This window comes from Oncorhynchus mykiss, chromosome 13 (assembly GCF_057628025.1).
Source record: "Oncorhynchus mykiss isolate SJ-2025 chromosome 13, ASM5762802v1, whole genome shotgun sequence".
Classification (NCBI taxonomy): domain Eukaryota; kingdom Metazoa; phylum Chordata; class Actinopteri; order Salmoniformes; family Salmonidae; genus Oncorhynchus; species Oncorhynchus mykiss.
In genome coordinates, this window is record NC_143034.1 from 82694917 (window position 1) to 82711537 (window position 16621).

The 16621-nt window shown below is 44.0% G+C and overlaps 1 protein-coding gene across 1 annotated transcript; it reads right to left on the reverse strand.

Moving 5' to 3' along the window:
* Positions 1-2844: 2844 nt before the first annotated feature.
* On the reverse strand, positions 2845-8001 carry socs1a (suppressor of cytokine signaling 1a). The gene is given in 3 exon segments (NM_001146166.1): positions 2845-4073; positions 5032-5480; positions 7834-8001. Coding segments are annotated over 2 exon segments (768 nt in total). The 5' UTR covers positions 5425-5480; positions 7834-8001; the 3' UTR covers positions 2845-3698.
* Between the last annotated feature and the right edge of the window lie 8620 nt (positions 8002-16621).

Genomic DNA, 16621 nt, shown 5'->3' on the forward strand with positions numbered 1-16621 from the left:
CACAGCTTGGTTAGAATACCTAGCTAGCTCTATAAGGGATGTTTCAGAGACACAGCTTGGTTAGAATACCTAGCTAGCTCTATAAGGGATGTTTCAGAGACGTCAACTTGGTTAGAATACCTAGCTAGCTCTATAAGGGATGTTTTGGTTCAACTTCTTTCAATAAGATGCAAATATGTCTCTGTCTCTCCATCTCTCTGCCTGTCTCTCTTTCTCCGCAGCGTGGCCTAGAAGACAGGAAAGAGAGGAGGTGAGGGGGAGGGGAGAGGTCCCACCACGGAGCTACAGAGTGACAAGAAGAGACCTGTTAGACTGGGATTGTCTCTCACACACGCACAGAGAGAGAAAGATACATTAAGACGAGGAGGATAGAGAACTGTACATCACAGTACAGAGAGAGACGAGGAGGATAGAGAACTGTACATCACAGTAGAGAGAGAGACGAGGAGGATAGAGAACTGTACATCACAGTAGAGAGAGAGACGAGGAGGATAGAGAACTGTACATCACAGTAGCGAGAGATGGAAAGAGAACAAAACTGTGTTTTCATGTGGTCTGTCACCGGCTGTTTGTTCTGTTCTATCTTAGTCTCTTCAGGGAAACGTGTGTGTGTGTGTGTGTGTGTTCCTGGTAATCGAAGGCTGCTAAGTGCGTGTGATGTGTGTGTCTAACCACAGCTCTTAAAGAGGGCTTGTGTTCCAGATCATGTCATTGTGTGATGCATTTTGGGTAAATTGTTACTGAACTGACTGATCTACCAAATAATAATGTGTCGTTATGACGACAAAATGGTCTCCTGAAACCGCGTCGGCTTCAATGTTGGAACAAGCCCCAATATTATTGAATTGGTAAGACAGGCCTACATAGCAGGGGAGACAGAGAGAGGAGTGAAAGGAGACAGAGAGGAGAGAAAGGAGACAGAGAGAGGAGAGAAAGGAGACAGAGAGGAGACAGAGGAGACAGAGGAAAGAAAGGAGGCAGAGTGAGGAGAGAAAGGAGAGGAGACAGAGTGAGGAGAGAAAGGAGACAGAGAGAAAGGAGACAGAGAGGAAAGAAAGGAAATGAGAGGAGACAGAGAGGAGAGAAAGGAGACAGAGAGGAGAGAAAGGAGACAGAGAGGAAAGGAGGGGAGACAGAGGAGAGAAAGGAGGCAGAGTGAGGAAAGAAAGGGGACGGAGATTAAAGGGGAGGATAGAGGAATGGAGGAGAGACAGATTAAAGGGGAGGATAGAGGAATGGAGGAGAGACGGAGATTAAAGGGGAGGATAGAGGAATGGAGGAGAGACGGAGATTAAAGGGGAGGATAGAGGAATGGAGGAGAGACAGAGATTAAAGGGGAGGATAGAGGAATGGAGGAGAGACAGGGATTAAAGGAGAGGATAGAGGAATGGAGGGGAGACAGGGATTAAAGGGGAGGATAGAGGAATGGAGGGGAGACAGAGATTAAAGGGGAGGATAGAGGAATGGAGGGGAGACAGAGTTTAAAGGGGAGGATAGAGGAATGGAGGAGAGACAGAGAGAGGAGAGAAAGGAGGGGAGACAGAAGAAAGAGAGATATGAATATGAACGGCTCAGTGATAATGACGACATCAGGGAAATCCCATGTATAAACAGCACACCTGGTGTTCTACATCAGTGACTGGGTTTGTGTCTCCACATTGCCAGACGGAGAGAGAGAACAAGGCTCCTTTTTAGAGAATTCTGGGGAACCGTTGATCAAATAATGCTGAGATTGTGTGTGTGTGTGTGTGTGTGTGTGTGTGTGTGTGTGTGTGTGTGTGTGTGTGTGTGTGGACTTCCACAGAACTCTGTCCAACACCTGAAACTCTTCACTTCTCTAAACCTGAAATACTATGAATGAAACACACACACACACAATCTCAGCATTATTTGATCTACGGTTTGGTCCTGGTTCTGTATTGGTCCTGGTTCTGTATTGGTCCTGGTTCTGTATTGGTCCTTGTTCTGTATTGGTCCTGGTTCTGTATTGGTTCTGGTTCTGTATTGGTCCTTGTTCTGTATTGGTCCTGGTTCTGTATTGGTTCTGGTTCTGTATTTAATCATCTGATAGTCATGTGACCAGTCATCATTTGACAGGTTTGTGTTTCCCTCCTCGTCATTATTATCAGATCATTTTCAACGAAGGTTATCGACCTTTCACCTTTATTAGTCATTACTGGCCGTTCTGACTAACCACACACACACACCACACACACACACACACCACACACAGAAACACCACCCACACGCCGAGACATTCTGGTACCCGGCCCCTCCCTTCTTCTGACAGAAACATATTTTACTGACAGACCTTCTGATTCTTCACTTCTCTACATGTTCCTGTAATAGACCCCCCCACACACCACACACACACACCACACACACACACACACACACAGAGCGTTTACTATCATAGCTCAGCCCATCTGTCACATTGATGTGTCACTGCGGTTACCTACTGTACCCAGTGTTGTCACAGCAACCACACACACTGTCTCTCTGTCTGTCTGTTATACCTGTCTCTGTCTGTTATACCTGTCTCTCTGTCTGTTACACCTGTCTGTCTCTCTGTCCGTCTCTCTGTCTGTCCGTCTCTCTGTCTGTCCGTCTCTCTGTCTCTCCGTCTCTCTGTCTGTCCGTCTCTCTGTCTGTCCGTCTCTCTGTCTGTCCGTCTCTCTGTCTGTCCGTCTCTCTGTCTGTCCGTCCGTCTCTCTGTCTTTCCGTCTCTGTCTGGGGGGGGTAGGACCGTCATTGTAAAATAAGAATTTGTTGTTAACTGATAAGGCGCATTAGAGAATAACATATTGTCTAACAGCAACACACAGACCGACAGGAAGACGGGGCTGAAATATATATGTCATATTTATTATCCATGAAAACACCCCTAGAGGTAGTCTGCACAGCAGATATGATGCATAGTACACAGTTATACTCATTAGTACTACATAGTACACAGTTACTCATTAGTACTACATAGTACACAGTTATACCTGTTAGTACCAGAGAGTACACAGTTGTACTACATAGTACACAGTTATACCCATTAGTACTAGAGAGTACACAGTTATACCCATTAGTACCAGAGAGTACACAGTTGTACCCGGCAGTACTACATAATACAAAGTTATACCCATTAGTACCAGAGAGTACACAGTTATACCTGTTAGTACCAGAGAGTACACAGTTATACCTGTTAGTACCAGAGAGTACACAGTTATACATACAGTACTGTAATATTGTGTAGCGTAAACATTCCTGGTCGTTGTAAAGTTTGTAAACAACATTGTAAACATTGTAAAGTATTGATGCTGTGCTTGAGTTGTCGTTGCTACAGCGAACCCAGCCCTGCCTACAACGGCAGAACCAGTCCACTAATCAAACCGTCCACCTCACAGGGTCAGCGACCCGGATCAGAACACAACCAGAACCCCAGTGGTGGTTCTTTAATGCAGTCGCTCCATAACCTGGTGTTGTGGTCCACATATATACGGTCCCTTAAAATCCTCCAGGGACCACCACCAAACCGGATAAACCCAAACCCAGACCAAGTGTGACCTATGGCCCTGTCGAGTAGTGCACCGTTTAGAGAATAGGGTGCGGTTTTGAACACTGACCTCGTTTCTAACCACGACCCGGTCTCTTAGTTTCAAAGCAACCGATCCAAATCAAGTCCCGCCTCAACGGCATCCCCTGTGACATCATATCCTGTACGGGAACTCTAACAGGAAGTGTTTTAGGACTGGGTTGACGGGAACCCTGGCGACCCGTTCCACCTCACCGCCGCACGACTCCGCGACCTGTTTCCTGCACAGTTCCTGGAGCGTAGGGCGCTGCTTCCTGTACGGAACGGTCAGGCTTTTCTTAGAGGAATTTATGTAGTGTTCGAGCAGGAGGAAGAGGCAGGGGAAAGAGTGCTCACTTCCTGCCAGGCTGAACCGTTGTCCCTTATAGACGATGCGTACGCTGACCGGGCCGCTGGCCGCGCGATAGGACAGCGTGAAGAAGACGTCTGTCTGACGACTGTCCCGGATCAAGAATGTTCCCGTGGCAACGTCCTTCAGTCGACTGTGAGCCTGCGAGAGGAGGAGGAGGAGGAGGAGGACAGAATTAACATCAGAAAGATTTGGTTGTAAAATAAAAAAATGACTTCTCCTTTAACTTCATGTTCATCTCGTTGGATTTTGAAATCTCTTATTTAATCAGTTTAATACATTAATGACAGCTGTCTCTGTTCCTTTACTCTGACAATTATTGTTGTGAAAGGTTTATATAAATAACATTTGATCAATCAATCAAATTTATTTTTATAAAGCCTTTTTTGTGCTTATACAGAAACCCGAAAAAACAGCAAGAAATGCAGATGTAGAAGCACGGTGGCGAGGAAATAAAACTCCCCTAGAAAGGCCCAGAAAACCTAGGAAATAAAACTCCCCTAGAAAGGCCCAGAAAACCGAGGAAATAAAACTCCCTAGAAAGGCCCAGAAAACCGAGGAAATAAAACTCCCCTAGAAAGGCCCAGAAAACCTAGGAAATAAAACTCCCCTAGAAAGGCCCAGAAAACCTAGGAAATAAAACTCCCCTAGAGAGGCCCAGAAAACTGAGGAAATAAAACTCCCCTAGAGAGGCCCAGAAAACCGAGGAAATAAAACCCCTCTAGAAAGGCCCAGAAAACCGAGGAAATAAAATTCCCCAAGAAAGGCCCAGAAAACCGAGGAAATAAAACTCCCTAGAAAGGCCCAGAAAACCGAGGAAATAAAACCCCTCTAGAAAGGCCCAGAAAACCGAGGAAATAAAACTCCCCTAGAAAGGCCCAGAAAACCGAGGAAATAAAACTCCCTAGAAAGGCCCAGAAAACCGAGGAAATAAAACTCCCTAGAAAGGCCCAGAAAACCGAGGAAATAAAACCCCCCTAGAAAGGCCCAGAAAACCGAGGAAATAAAACCCCCCTAGAAAGGCCCAGAAAACCGAGGAAGAAAACCTAGAGAGGAAACCAGGTTCTGATCAGATAAATTGATAAGATTGTGTAATTACCTCCTCCACTCCTAGCGGGCCCCAGTAGAAGCCGGAACGTTCCAACATGGCGGCCGTCCGAGTGATCAACAGGAAGTCTACCTTGCAGGGGAACAGAGGAAAGTGGGTGGGCACTGGGTCCAGGAGGGGAAGAGGGGGCTGGTGGTCTAACAGGTCTGGTCCTGGGATAGGGGACGCCACACACTGGTTGGATGGGCGCGGACGGTGTGACTGGGAGACTGATGATGACGATGGTGGTGATGATGATGATGGTGGTGGCGAGGTTGCGTGGTGGTCCGAGTGTGGAGTCGAGAGGAAGGTGGAGGAGGCGCCTAGAGGTCTAGAAGGTGACGACGATGACGATGGTGCTTTTGTTGTTGTGTCTTGTTCTTCCACAGCACTGTGAGCGACCATCCTACAGGGGAGAGCGGTCCCAACCCTCTCCCATCGCTACACAGTTCCCTGGCATCCTGAGAGAGGGAGAGAGAGACCGTCAGACCACTACTACTACTTATGATAGGATCTATGTTACCCTGACATCCTGAGAGAGGGAGATAGAGACCACGACTACTACTACCACTTCTGATAAGATCTATGTTTCCATTAACTTGTCCAGTGATTATTTATTTTAATATTTTTTTTTTTAAATCAACATTTAGAAAAGTTTTCCATAGAAAATAGAATACGACAGCTGTCTACTATGGTGCGTTTCCATTTAACACTGTAAATATGTAAGAAATGTGAACTATAGATCTGTCATTCTCATTGAAAGCAAGTCTAAGAAGCGGTTCATCTGTTCTATGTGCTCTATTTCTATGCTTCCCGTTCTATAAAAAATCTTTTTTTTTTTTGCAGTTTTACTATCACCAGCTTCAAACAGCTGAAAAGACAATATTTGAGGTTTTATGGGAAATGTAGTTCACAGAGGGTTTAGATGTGGTACAATGATCCTCTACACAATGACTGCTTGTTTTGTCACATTTGACAAACATGGATAGATTGCAATAATTTACTTGTAAACTCCTGTAAATGGTGAAACCTGCCAGCCAAACAGAAAAGCAAGTCGAAAGCAATTCATTTATTTTAAAAAATTAAATAAATAAATACACTGTTTCCATCATCATTTGTTTTGTTTTTTTTTAATAAAGAAAGTTAGACAGATAGAAAAATCCACCCCTGTTCAACGGATAAAATGTTGTCAACCTTTGGAAAATGTCTCCTATCTCTACCGTTTCCATGACACCTCTCTCCTCTCTCTCTGTCTCTCTCTCTCTCTCTCTCTCTGTCTCTCTCTCTGTCTCTCTCTCTCAATTTCAATTCAAGGGCTTTATTGGCATGGGAAACATGTGTTAACATTGCCAAAGCAAGTGAGGTAGATAATATATAAAGTGAATATATAAAGTGAAATATCTGTCTCTCTCTCTCATATATATATATATATATATATATGTTGTTTGTCTAATTAAACCCGGCTCAATGGAAACCTGCCTAAAATGTCTACAGTTATCACCGTTAACTGTTAGTTTGTTTGTACCTCAGTGGCCTCGTGGTCACAAAGTGCTTTACAGAGACCCAGCCTAACAGGCCCCATGCCGAGGCTAAGAAACAGCTGTCTATCTAGAAGTCAGTAATTATGTACAATGACATCAATGTTAGACGTCGACACAGCGCTGTGACGCGCCGTGAGTTACAACCACAACATCAGAGAACATTACAGCCGTCTGTCTGTCTACCTGCCTACCTACCGGGTCTGTATCTGCCTGCCTGCCTACCTACCAACCTACCTGGTCTGTCTGTATCTGCCTGCCTGCCTACCAACCTACCTACCTGGTCTGTCTGTATCTGCCTGCCTACCTACCAACCTACCTACCTGGACTGTCTGTATCTGCCTACCTACCTACCGGGTCTGTCTGTATCTGCCTGCCTGCCTACCTACCTACCGGGTCTGTCTGTATCTGCCTGCCTACCTACCTACCGGGTCTGTCTGTATCTGCCTGCCTGCCTACCTACCAACCTACCTGGTCTGTCTGTATCTGCCTGCCTGCCTACCAACCTACCTACCTGGTCTGTCTGTATCTGCCTGCCTACCTACCAACCTACCTACCTGGACTGTCTGTATCTGCCTACCTACCTACCTGGTCTGTCTGTATCTGCCTACCTACCTACCTGGTCTGTCTGTATCTGCCTACCTACCAACCTACCTACCTACCTGGTCTGTCTGTATCTGCCTACCTACCCACCTGCCGGGTCTGTCTGTATCTGCCTACCGGGTCTGTCTGTATCTGTCTGCCTACCAACCATTTAACTAACTGATAGTCCCCCAGATGTTGGGTCAAACCTTTAAAAAATGACAACTGTTGCCAAGAGAACAAACGTGGATTCTAAACATTCTCCGTCCTAGCGAAGTAAATTGGCGTTGATTTAAACCATCCCAACTCTAAAAGCTGTTCACAGTTAACTAGACTCTAGACAATAATGTTGTAGTTTATATGGCAGTAGATATTAGTAGTAGATGTGTCCTAGTTCGTCCTGTTTCACTGGCCCCAACCTTACCGCTATAAAGCAAACGGGGAATCGTGTTTTAAATTAGCATATTATACTGGTGGTCATGTTGACTGTTGTCTAGTCCCCCCCAAAAAATGTATTTTATGACAATATGTCATTTATTATGTAGAAAATGGTGTATTGTCAGGTTGCTTTATTACGGCGCAATTGAATTGCACAATAGTCAATGTTGCGAAACAAAACTCAAATCTATTTTTTTTTTTATAATTAAAAAAGAGGTCAAATCCACAATAGGCAGCCATGTTAAAATATTCTTACCGTTTTGCAAAACGAGTGCAATGTAGTTTTTTTTTTCTGATGCACTTTTTATATTTTCCGACGCAGAATCCGTTTTTAATCACAGAATCCCAGCGGTATTCATCCTGTTCTTGATCATCAATAAACGTCCAGACTAGTAGAGAGAAGACGCGGTACTCCGACGGTATAGTATATCCACATTGTCTGTCACGGCCTCTCTCTCTCCTTGTTGGTTTAATCATCTGTCCGCTGGTGATCGGTAAGGAGCTAAATAAACCTTCAGGACCGTACACTACACCAACACACATCCGTTTCGCTTTCGTTTTAAAGTGAACACCGTTTCTGAGAAATCCTCAGTAACTGTCCTCTCCGCCAGGGGTGTCTCTCTAGCTTCTCTCTGGCGGGTTTCGCTTCCAGTCAACATTTATAGTAAAACTGTCGCTTCACAGAAAAAGAACCAGTCTCTTCACTTTTCAAACAGTGTCGTTGTGAAGCAGGAATCCACGTCAGTTTCAGTTTATCTGATGCCCTTCCCCCATAATATACTAGTGACCACATTCTGAGAAGCGGCCGATGGTTTTCGGAACTGTTTTTTCACATCATCTTTTTTAAACGTTCATGACAGAAGTCGTCTACTTGAGTAAAAGTCTAAAAGTATTTATTTATTTATTTTTTTAAATATACGTAAGTATCAAAAGTAAAAATATAAATCATTTGAAACGTTTTTCCGTAAAAGAACATTTAAAAAAAAGAGAATGGTGCAGTCTGGTTTGCGTAAAATAATTGTAAGTCTATATACGATGTGAGCAAATGAGGTGAGAAGGGAGGTAAATGCAAAAAAAGGCCATGGTGGCAAGGTAAATACAATATAGCAAGTAAAACACTGGAATGGTAGATTTGCAGTGGAAGAATGTGCAAAGTAGAGATATAAATAATGGGGGTGCAAAGGAGCAAAATAAATAAATACAGTAGGGGGAGAGGTAGTTGTTTGGGCTAAATTATAGGTGGGCTATGTACAGGTGCAGTAATCTGTGAGCTGCTCTGACAGTTGGTGCTTAAAGCTAGTGAGGGAGATAAGTGTTTCCAGTTTCAGAGATTTTTGTAGTTCGTTCCAGTCATTGGCAGCAGACAACTGGAAGGAGAGGTGGCCAAAGAAATAATTGGTTTTGGGGATGACCAGAGAGATATACCTGCTGGAGCACGTGCTACGGGTGGGTGCTGCTATGGTGACCAGTGAGCTGAGATAAGGCAGGGCTTTACCTAGAGACTTGTAGATGACATGGAGTCAGTGGGTTGGGCGACGAGTATGAAGCGAGGGCCAGCCAACGAGAGCGTACAGGTCGCAGTGGTTGGTAGTATATGGGGCTTTGGTGACAAAACGGATGGCACTGTGATAGACTGCATCCAATTTGCTGAGTGACGTCGCCGAAGTCGAGGATTGGTAGGATGGTCAGTTTTACGAGGGTATGTTTGGCAGCATGAGTGAAGGAGGATTTGTTGCAAAGTAGGAAGCCGATTCTAGATTTAATTTTATGATTGAAGATGTTTAATGTGGGTCTGGAAGGAGAGTTTACAGTCTAACCAGACACCCAGGTATTTGTAGTTGTCCACGTATTCTAAGTCAGAACCGTCCAGAGTAGTGATGCTGGACGGGCGGGTAGGTGCAGGTAGCGATCGGTTGAAGAGCATGCATTTAGTTTTACTAGCTTTTAAGAGCAGTTGGAGACCACGGAAGAAGAGTTGTATGACATTGAAGCTCTTATGGAGGTTTGTTAATACGGTGTCCAAAGAAGGGCCAGATGTATACAGAATGGTGTCGTCTGCGTGGATCAGAGAATCACCAGCAGCAAGAGTGACATCACTAATACACTGCTAAAAAAAATAAAGGGAACACTAAAATAACACATCCTAGATTTGAATAAATGAAATATTCTTATTAAATACTTTTTGCTTTACATAGTTGAATGTGCTGACAACAAAATCACACAAATTATCAATGGAAATCTAATGTATCAGCCCATGGAGGTCTGGATTTGGAGTCACACTGAAAATGAAAGTGGAAAACCACACTACAGGCTGATCCAACTTTGATGTCCTTAAAACAAGTCAAAATGAGGCTCAGTAGTGTGTGTGGCCTCCACGTGCCTGTATGACCTCCCTACAACGCCTGGGCATGCTCCTGATGAGGTGGCGGATGGTCTCCTGAGGGATCTCCTCCCAGACCTGGACTAAAGCATCCGCCAACTCCTGGACAGTCTGTGGTGCAACGTGGCGTTGGTGGATGGAGCGAGACATGATGTCCCAGATGTGCTCAATTGGATTCAGGTCTGGGGAACGGGTCGGGCCAGTCCATAGCATCAATGCCTTCCTCTTGCAGGAACTGCTGACAGCAGAACATTCTCCACGGCGTCTCCAGACTGTCACGTCTGTCACATGTGCTCAGTGTGAACCTGCTTTCATCTGTGGCGGATTTGCCAATCTTGGTGTTCTCTGGCAAATGCCAAACGTCCTGCACGGTGTTGGGCTGTAAGCACAACCCCCACCTGTGGACGTCGGGCCCTCATACCACCCTCATGGAGTCTGTTTCTGACCGTTTGAGCAGACACATGCACATTTGTGGCCTGCTGGAGGTCATTTTGCAGGGTTCTGGCAGTGCTCCTGCTCCTCCTTGCACAAAGGCGGAGGTAGCGGTCCTGCTGCTGGGTTGTTGCCCTCTTACGGCCTCCTCCACGTCTCCTGATGTACTGGCCTGTCTCCTGGTAGCGCCTCCATGCTCTGGACACTACGCTGACAGACACAGCAAACCTTCTTGCCACAGCTTGCATTGATGTGTCATCCTGGATGAGCTGCACTACCTGAGCCACTTGTGTGGGTTGTAGACTCCGTCTCATGCTACCACTAGAGTGAAAGCACCGCCAGCATTCAAAAGTGACCAAAACATCAGCCAGGAAGCATAGGAACTGAGAAGTGGTCTGTGGTCACCACCTGCAGAACCACTCCTTTATTGGGGGTGTCTTGCTAATTGCCTATAATTTCCACCTGTTGTCTATTCCATTTGCACAACAGCATGTGAAATTTATTGTCAATCAGTGTTGCTTCCTAAGTGGACAGTTTGATTTCACAGAAGTGTGATTGACTTGGAGTTACATTGTGTTGTTTAAGTGTTCCCTTTATTTTTTTGAGCAGTGTATATTACAGAGAAAATAGTCGGCCCGAGAATTGAACCCTGTGGCACCCACCAAGGGCTATATCTGTTCTTAGTGCTACAATTTTTTTGACATGATTATTTAAGTTGGTGAGGAAAGCATTTTAAAAGAATAACCAGGCATCCTCTAATGATGGAATGAGGTTTACAGTAGACTGAATACTATAGGCCTACAGGTTTACAGTAGACTGAATACTATAGGCCTACAGGTTTACAGTAGACTGAATACTATAGGCCTACAGGTTTACAGTAGACTGAATACTATAGGCCTACAGGTTTACAGTAGATTGAATACTATAGGTTTACAGTAGACTGAATACTATAGGCCTACAGGTTTACAGTAGACTGAATACTATAGGCCTACAGGTTTACAGTAGACTGAATACTATAGGCCTACAGGTTTACAGTATAATGAATACTATAGGCCTACAGGTTTACAGTAGACTGAATACTATAGGCCTACAGGTTTACAGTAGACTGAATACTATAGGCCTACAGGTTTACAGTAGACTGAATACTGTAGGCCTACAGGTTTACAGTAGACTGAATACTATAGGCCTACAGGTTTACAGTAGAATGAATACTATAGGCCTACAGGTTTACAGTAGACTGAATACTATAGGCCTACAGGTTTACAGTAGACTGAATACTATAGGCCTACAGGTTTACAGTAGACTGAATACTATAGGCCTACAGGTTTACAGTAGACTGAATACTATAGGCCTACAGGTTTACAGTAGACTGAATACTATAGGCCTACAGGTTTACAGTAGACTGAATACTATAGGCCTACAGGTTTACAGTAGACTGAATACTATAGGCCTACAGGTTTACAGTAGACTGAATACTATAGGCCTACAGGTTTACAGTAGACTGGATACTATAGGCCTACAGGTTTACAGTAGACTGAATACTATAGGCCTACAGGTTTACAGTATACTGAATACTATAGGCCTACAGGTTTACAGTAGACTGAATACTATAGGCCTACAGGTTTACAGTAGGCTGAATACTATAGGCCTACAGGTTTACAGTAGACTGAATACTATAGGCCTACAGGTTTACAGTAGACTGAATACTGTAGGCCTACAGGTTTACAGTAGACTGAATACTGTAGGCCTACAGGTTTACAGTAGACTGAATACTATAGGCCTACAGGTTTACAGTAGACTGAATACTGTAGGCCTACAAGTTTACAGTAGACTGAATACTGTAGGCCTACAGGTTTACAGTAGACTGAATACTATAGGCCTACAGGTTTACAGTAGACTGAATACTGTAGGCCTACAAGTTTACAGTAGACTGAATACTATAGGCCTACAGGTTTACAGTAGACTGAATACTGTAGGCCTACAGGTTTACAGTAGACTGAATACTATAGGCCTAAGGGTTTACAGTAGACTGAATACTGTAGGCCTACAGGTTTACAGTAGAATGAATACTGTAGGCCTATAGGTTTACAGTAGACTGAATACTGTAGGCCTACAGGTTTACAGTAGACTGAATACTGTAGGCCTACAGGTTTACAGTAGACTGAATACTGTAGGCCTACAGGTTTACAGTAGACTGAATACTATAGGCCTACAGGTTTACAGTAGACTGAATACTATAGGCCTACAGGTTTACAGTAGACTGAATACTGTAGGCCTACAGGTTTACAGTAGACTGAATACTATAGGCCTACAGGTTTACAGTAGACTGAATACTATAGGCCTACAGGTTTACAGTAGACTGAATACTGTAGGCCTACAGGTTTACAGTAGACTGAATACTATAGGCCTACAGGTTTACAGTAGACTGAATACTGTAGGCCTACAGGTTTACAGTAGACTGAATACTGTAGGCCTACAGGTTTACAGTAGACTGAATACTATAGGCCTACAGGTTTACAGTAGACTGAATACTATAGGCCTACAGGTTTACAGTAGACTGAATACTGTAGGCCTACAAGTTTACAGTAGACTGAATACTGTAGGCCTACAGGTTTACAGTAGACTGAATACTATAGGCCTACAGGTTTACAGTATACTGAATACTGTAGGCCTACAAGTTTACAGTAGACTGAATACTATAGGCCTACAGGTTTACAGTAGACTGAATACTGTAGGCCTACAGGTTTACAGTAGACTGAATACTATAGGCCTACAGGTTTACAGTAGACTGAATACTGTAGGCCTACAGGTTTACAGTAGAATGAATACTGTAGGCCTATAGGTTTACAGTAGACTGAATACTGTAGGCCTACAGGTTTACAGTAGACTGAATACTGTAGGCCTACAGGTTTACAGTAGACTGAATACTGTAGGCCTACAGGTTTACAGTAGACTGAATACTATAGGCCTACAGGTTTACAGTAGACTGAATACTGTAGGCCTACAGGTTTACAGTAGACTGAATACTGTAGGCCTACAGGTTTACAGTAGACTGAATACTATAGGCCTACAGGTTTACAGTAGACTGAATACTGTAGGCCTACAGGCTTACAGTAGACTGAATACTGTAGGCCTACAGGTTTACAGTAGACTGAATACTATAGGCCTACAGGTTTACAGTAGACTGAATACTGTAGGCCTACAGGTTTACAGTAGACTGAATACTATAGGCCTACAGGTTTACAGTAGACTGAATACTGTAGGCCTACAGGTTTACAGTAGGTAATAATATAGTAACGTCCTATGTTGCATGTTCCAAACGGTCTTCTTTTAAGTTATTTTAAGTTCTGCGTGCTGTGTTGAAGTCACAGTAGTTAAAATGTACGAGCCTCAGTGATTTTCAAACCCAGTCATGTTCCCATTATTCAGCATGAATAGGGATTATGTTTTATCCATTAACCAAACTAACATTGATGTCCTTAACACACACACACACACACACTGTTGCAACAAACTGTCAAAGCAAACTGTCAAAACAAACACGGATCACTTAAAACTGTCACAAGACACTAATGACCCGTGTGTGTGTGTGTGTGTGTGTGTGTGTGTGTGTGTGTGTGTGTGTGTGTGGTAGAGAGAGTGTTTCATTTCTGTGAAACAGGGAGAGATGGTGTAACAGAGCTCGTGTCTCTGGAGTGACTATCTGCAGAGTAATTTATACTCTACATTACCCTATGTGTCCTGTAGACTCTACATTACCCTGTGTCCTGTAGACTCTACATTACCCTACATGTCCTGTAGACTCTACATTACCCTACGTGTCCTGTAGACTCTACATTACCCTACGTGTCCTGTAGACTCTACATTACCCTACGTGTCCTGTAGACTCAACATTACCCTACGTGTCCTGTAGACTCTACATTACCCTACGTGTCCTGTAGACTCTACATTACCCTACGTGTCCTGTAGACTCTACATTACCCTACGTGTCCTGTAGACTCAACATTACCCTACATGTCCTGTAGACTCTACATTACACTATACAGTATGTCCTGTAGACTCTACATTACCCTACGTGTCCTGTAGACTCTACATTACACTATACAGTATGTCCTGTAATAACCTACATTACCTTACATGTTCTATATTATTTATATATATTTTACCTTTATTTAACTAGGCAAGTCAGTTAAGAATAAATTCTTATTTTCAATGACGGCCTACCGGGGAACAGTGGGTTAACTGCCTTGTTCAGGGGAACAGTGGGTTAACTGCCTTTGTTCAGGGGAACAGTGGGTTAACTGCCTTGTTCAGGGGAACAGTGGGTTAACTGCCTTGTTCAGGGGAACAGTGGGTTAACTGCCTTGTTCAGGGGAACAGTGGGTTAACTGCCTTGTTCAGGGGAACAGTGGGTTAACTGCCTTGTTCAGGGGAACAGTGGGTTAACTGCCTTGTTCAGGGGAACAGTGGGTTAACTGCCTTGTTCAGGGGAACAGTGGGTTAACTGCCTTGTTCAGGGGAACAGTGGGTTAACTGCCTTGTTCAGGGGAACAGTGGGTTAACTGCCTTGTTCAGGGGAACACTGGGTTAACTGCCTTGTTCAGGGGGACAGTGGGTTAACTGCCTTGTTCAGGGGCGGAACGACATATTTCTACCTTGTAGGGGGATTTGAACTTGCAACCTTTCGGTTACTAGTCTAACCACTAGGCTTCATATATATATATATATATATATATATATATATATATATATATATATATATTCCTAGTTTGGTATCAGTATGAGTTTGCTTTTGCTTTCTCTGAACCGTTCGAGTAAATCACATGATCAGTGTTGACGTACCCTCGAGTGCTGCTCATTTTATTCCTCCCTCCAAACGGGAAGTTCTTTACAATAAAGCAAACATTTATCGTATCTCTCTTCTTCGGTGACGTGCACCTTCAGTATACAGAATCTAGGATCAGCTTCCTCTGAAAACCATTATTGACTGACCCCAAGGTCAGGGCCTTGAGGAAACGTTCCCCTTTAGGCCCATAATCATAACAGTGTTGACTAGCGGGCCCTAGAGTGAGGCTTTTGCTAGAAATACAACCACAAGAAATGCTGTTGCAACAGCATCTGGGGGTATTATGGCACTTGCTGTTCCAACAGCATCTGGGGGTATTATGGCACTTGCTGTTCCAACAGCATCTGGGTTTATTATGGCACTTGCTGTTCCAACAGCATCTGGGGTTATTATGGCACTTGCTGTTCCAACAGCATCTGGGGTTATTATGGCACTTGCTGTTCCAACAGCATCTGGGGTTATTATGGCACTTGCTGTTGCAACAGCATCTGGGGGTTATTATGGCACTTGCTGTTCCAACAGCATCTGGGGTTATTATGGCACTTGCTGTTCCAACAGCATCTGGGTTTATTATGGCACTCGATGCACTTTGATCTCTTACTTCCTCCTGGGAATGATTAAGTTAATTACGATGAATACAAATGAAAGTTAACCTTGTTCCTTATCAGCACTAACCGAATTTAAACAGACCACTTCTACAGACAACTGCACATTTTTCTCTCCTGATGTCTGGACTCCTCTCTCCTGATGTCTGGACTCCTCTTGTCTCTCCTGAAGTCTGGACTCCTCTAGTCTCTCCTGATGTCTGGACTCCTCTCTCCTGATGTCTGGACTCCTCTAGTCTCTCCTGATGTCTGGACTCCTCTCGTCTCTCCTGATGTCTGGACTCCTCTAGTCTCTCCTGATGTCTGGACTCCTCTAGTCTCTCCTGATGTCTGGACTCCTCTCTCCTGATGTCTGGACTCCTCTCGTCTCTCCTGATGTCTGGACTCCTCTCGTCTCTCCTGATGTCTGGACTCCTCTAGTCTCTCCTGATGACTGGACTCCTCTCATCTCTCCTGATGTTAATATGATGTAAAGATGTATAGTAAATTACACTCGGTACCGAGTTATAGTTTGATGTTGATTATTGTCGGCACCGGTTACCACCATTGAATTTGAATTAATGAATTTATTAGTGCTTCAATTAAAGATCAATTTTAAAGAAAGCCATGAATTTTAAATAACCTGAAGGGTAGTCAGTCCAAATGATGTGTACCAGACGCTAGTCCTTCTGTAAATTACACACACAATTAAACACACAACATAATCCTCTCGATCAGACGAGAGAGGAATTTGGGTACAGGAATGATCGAAGCTTTTAGTTTCGTATTTAATGGAGGGAGG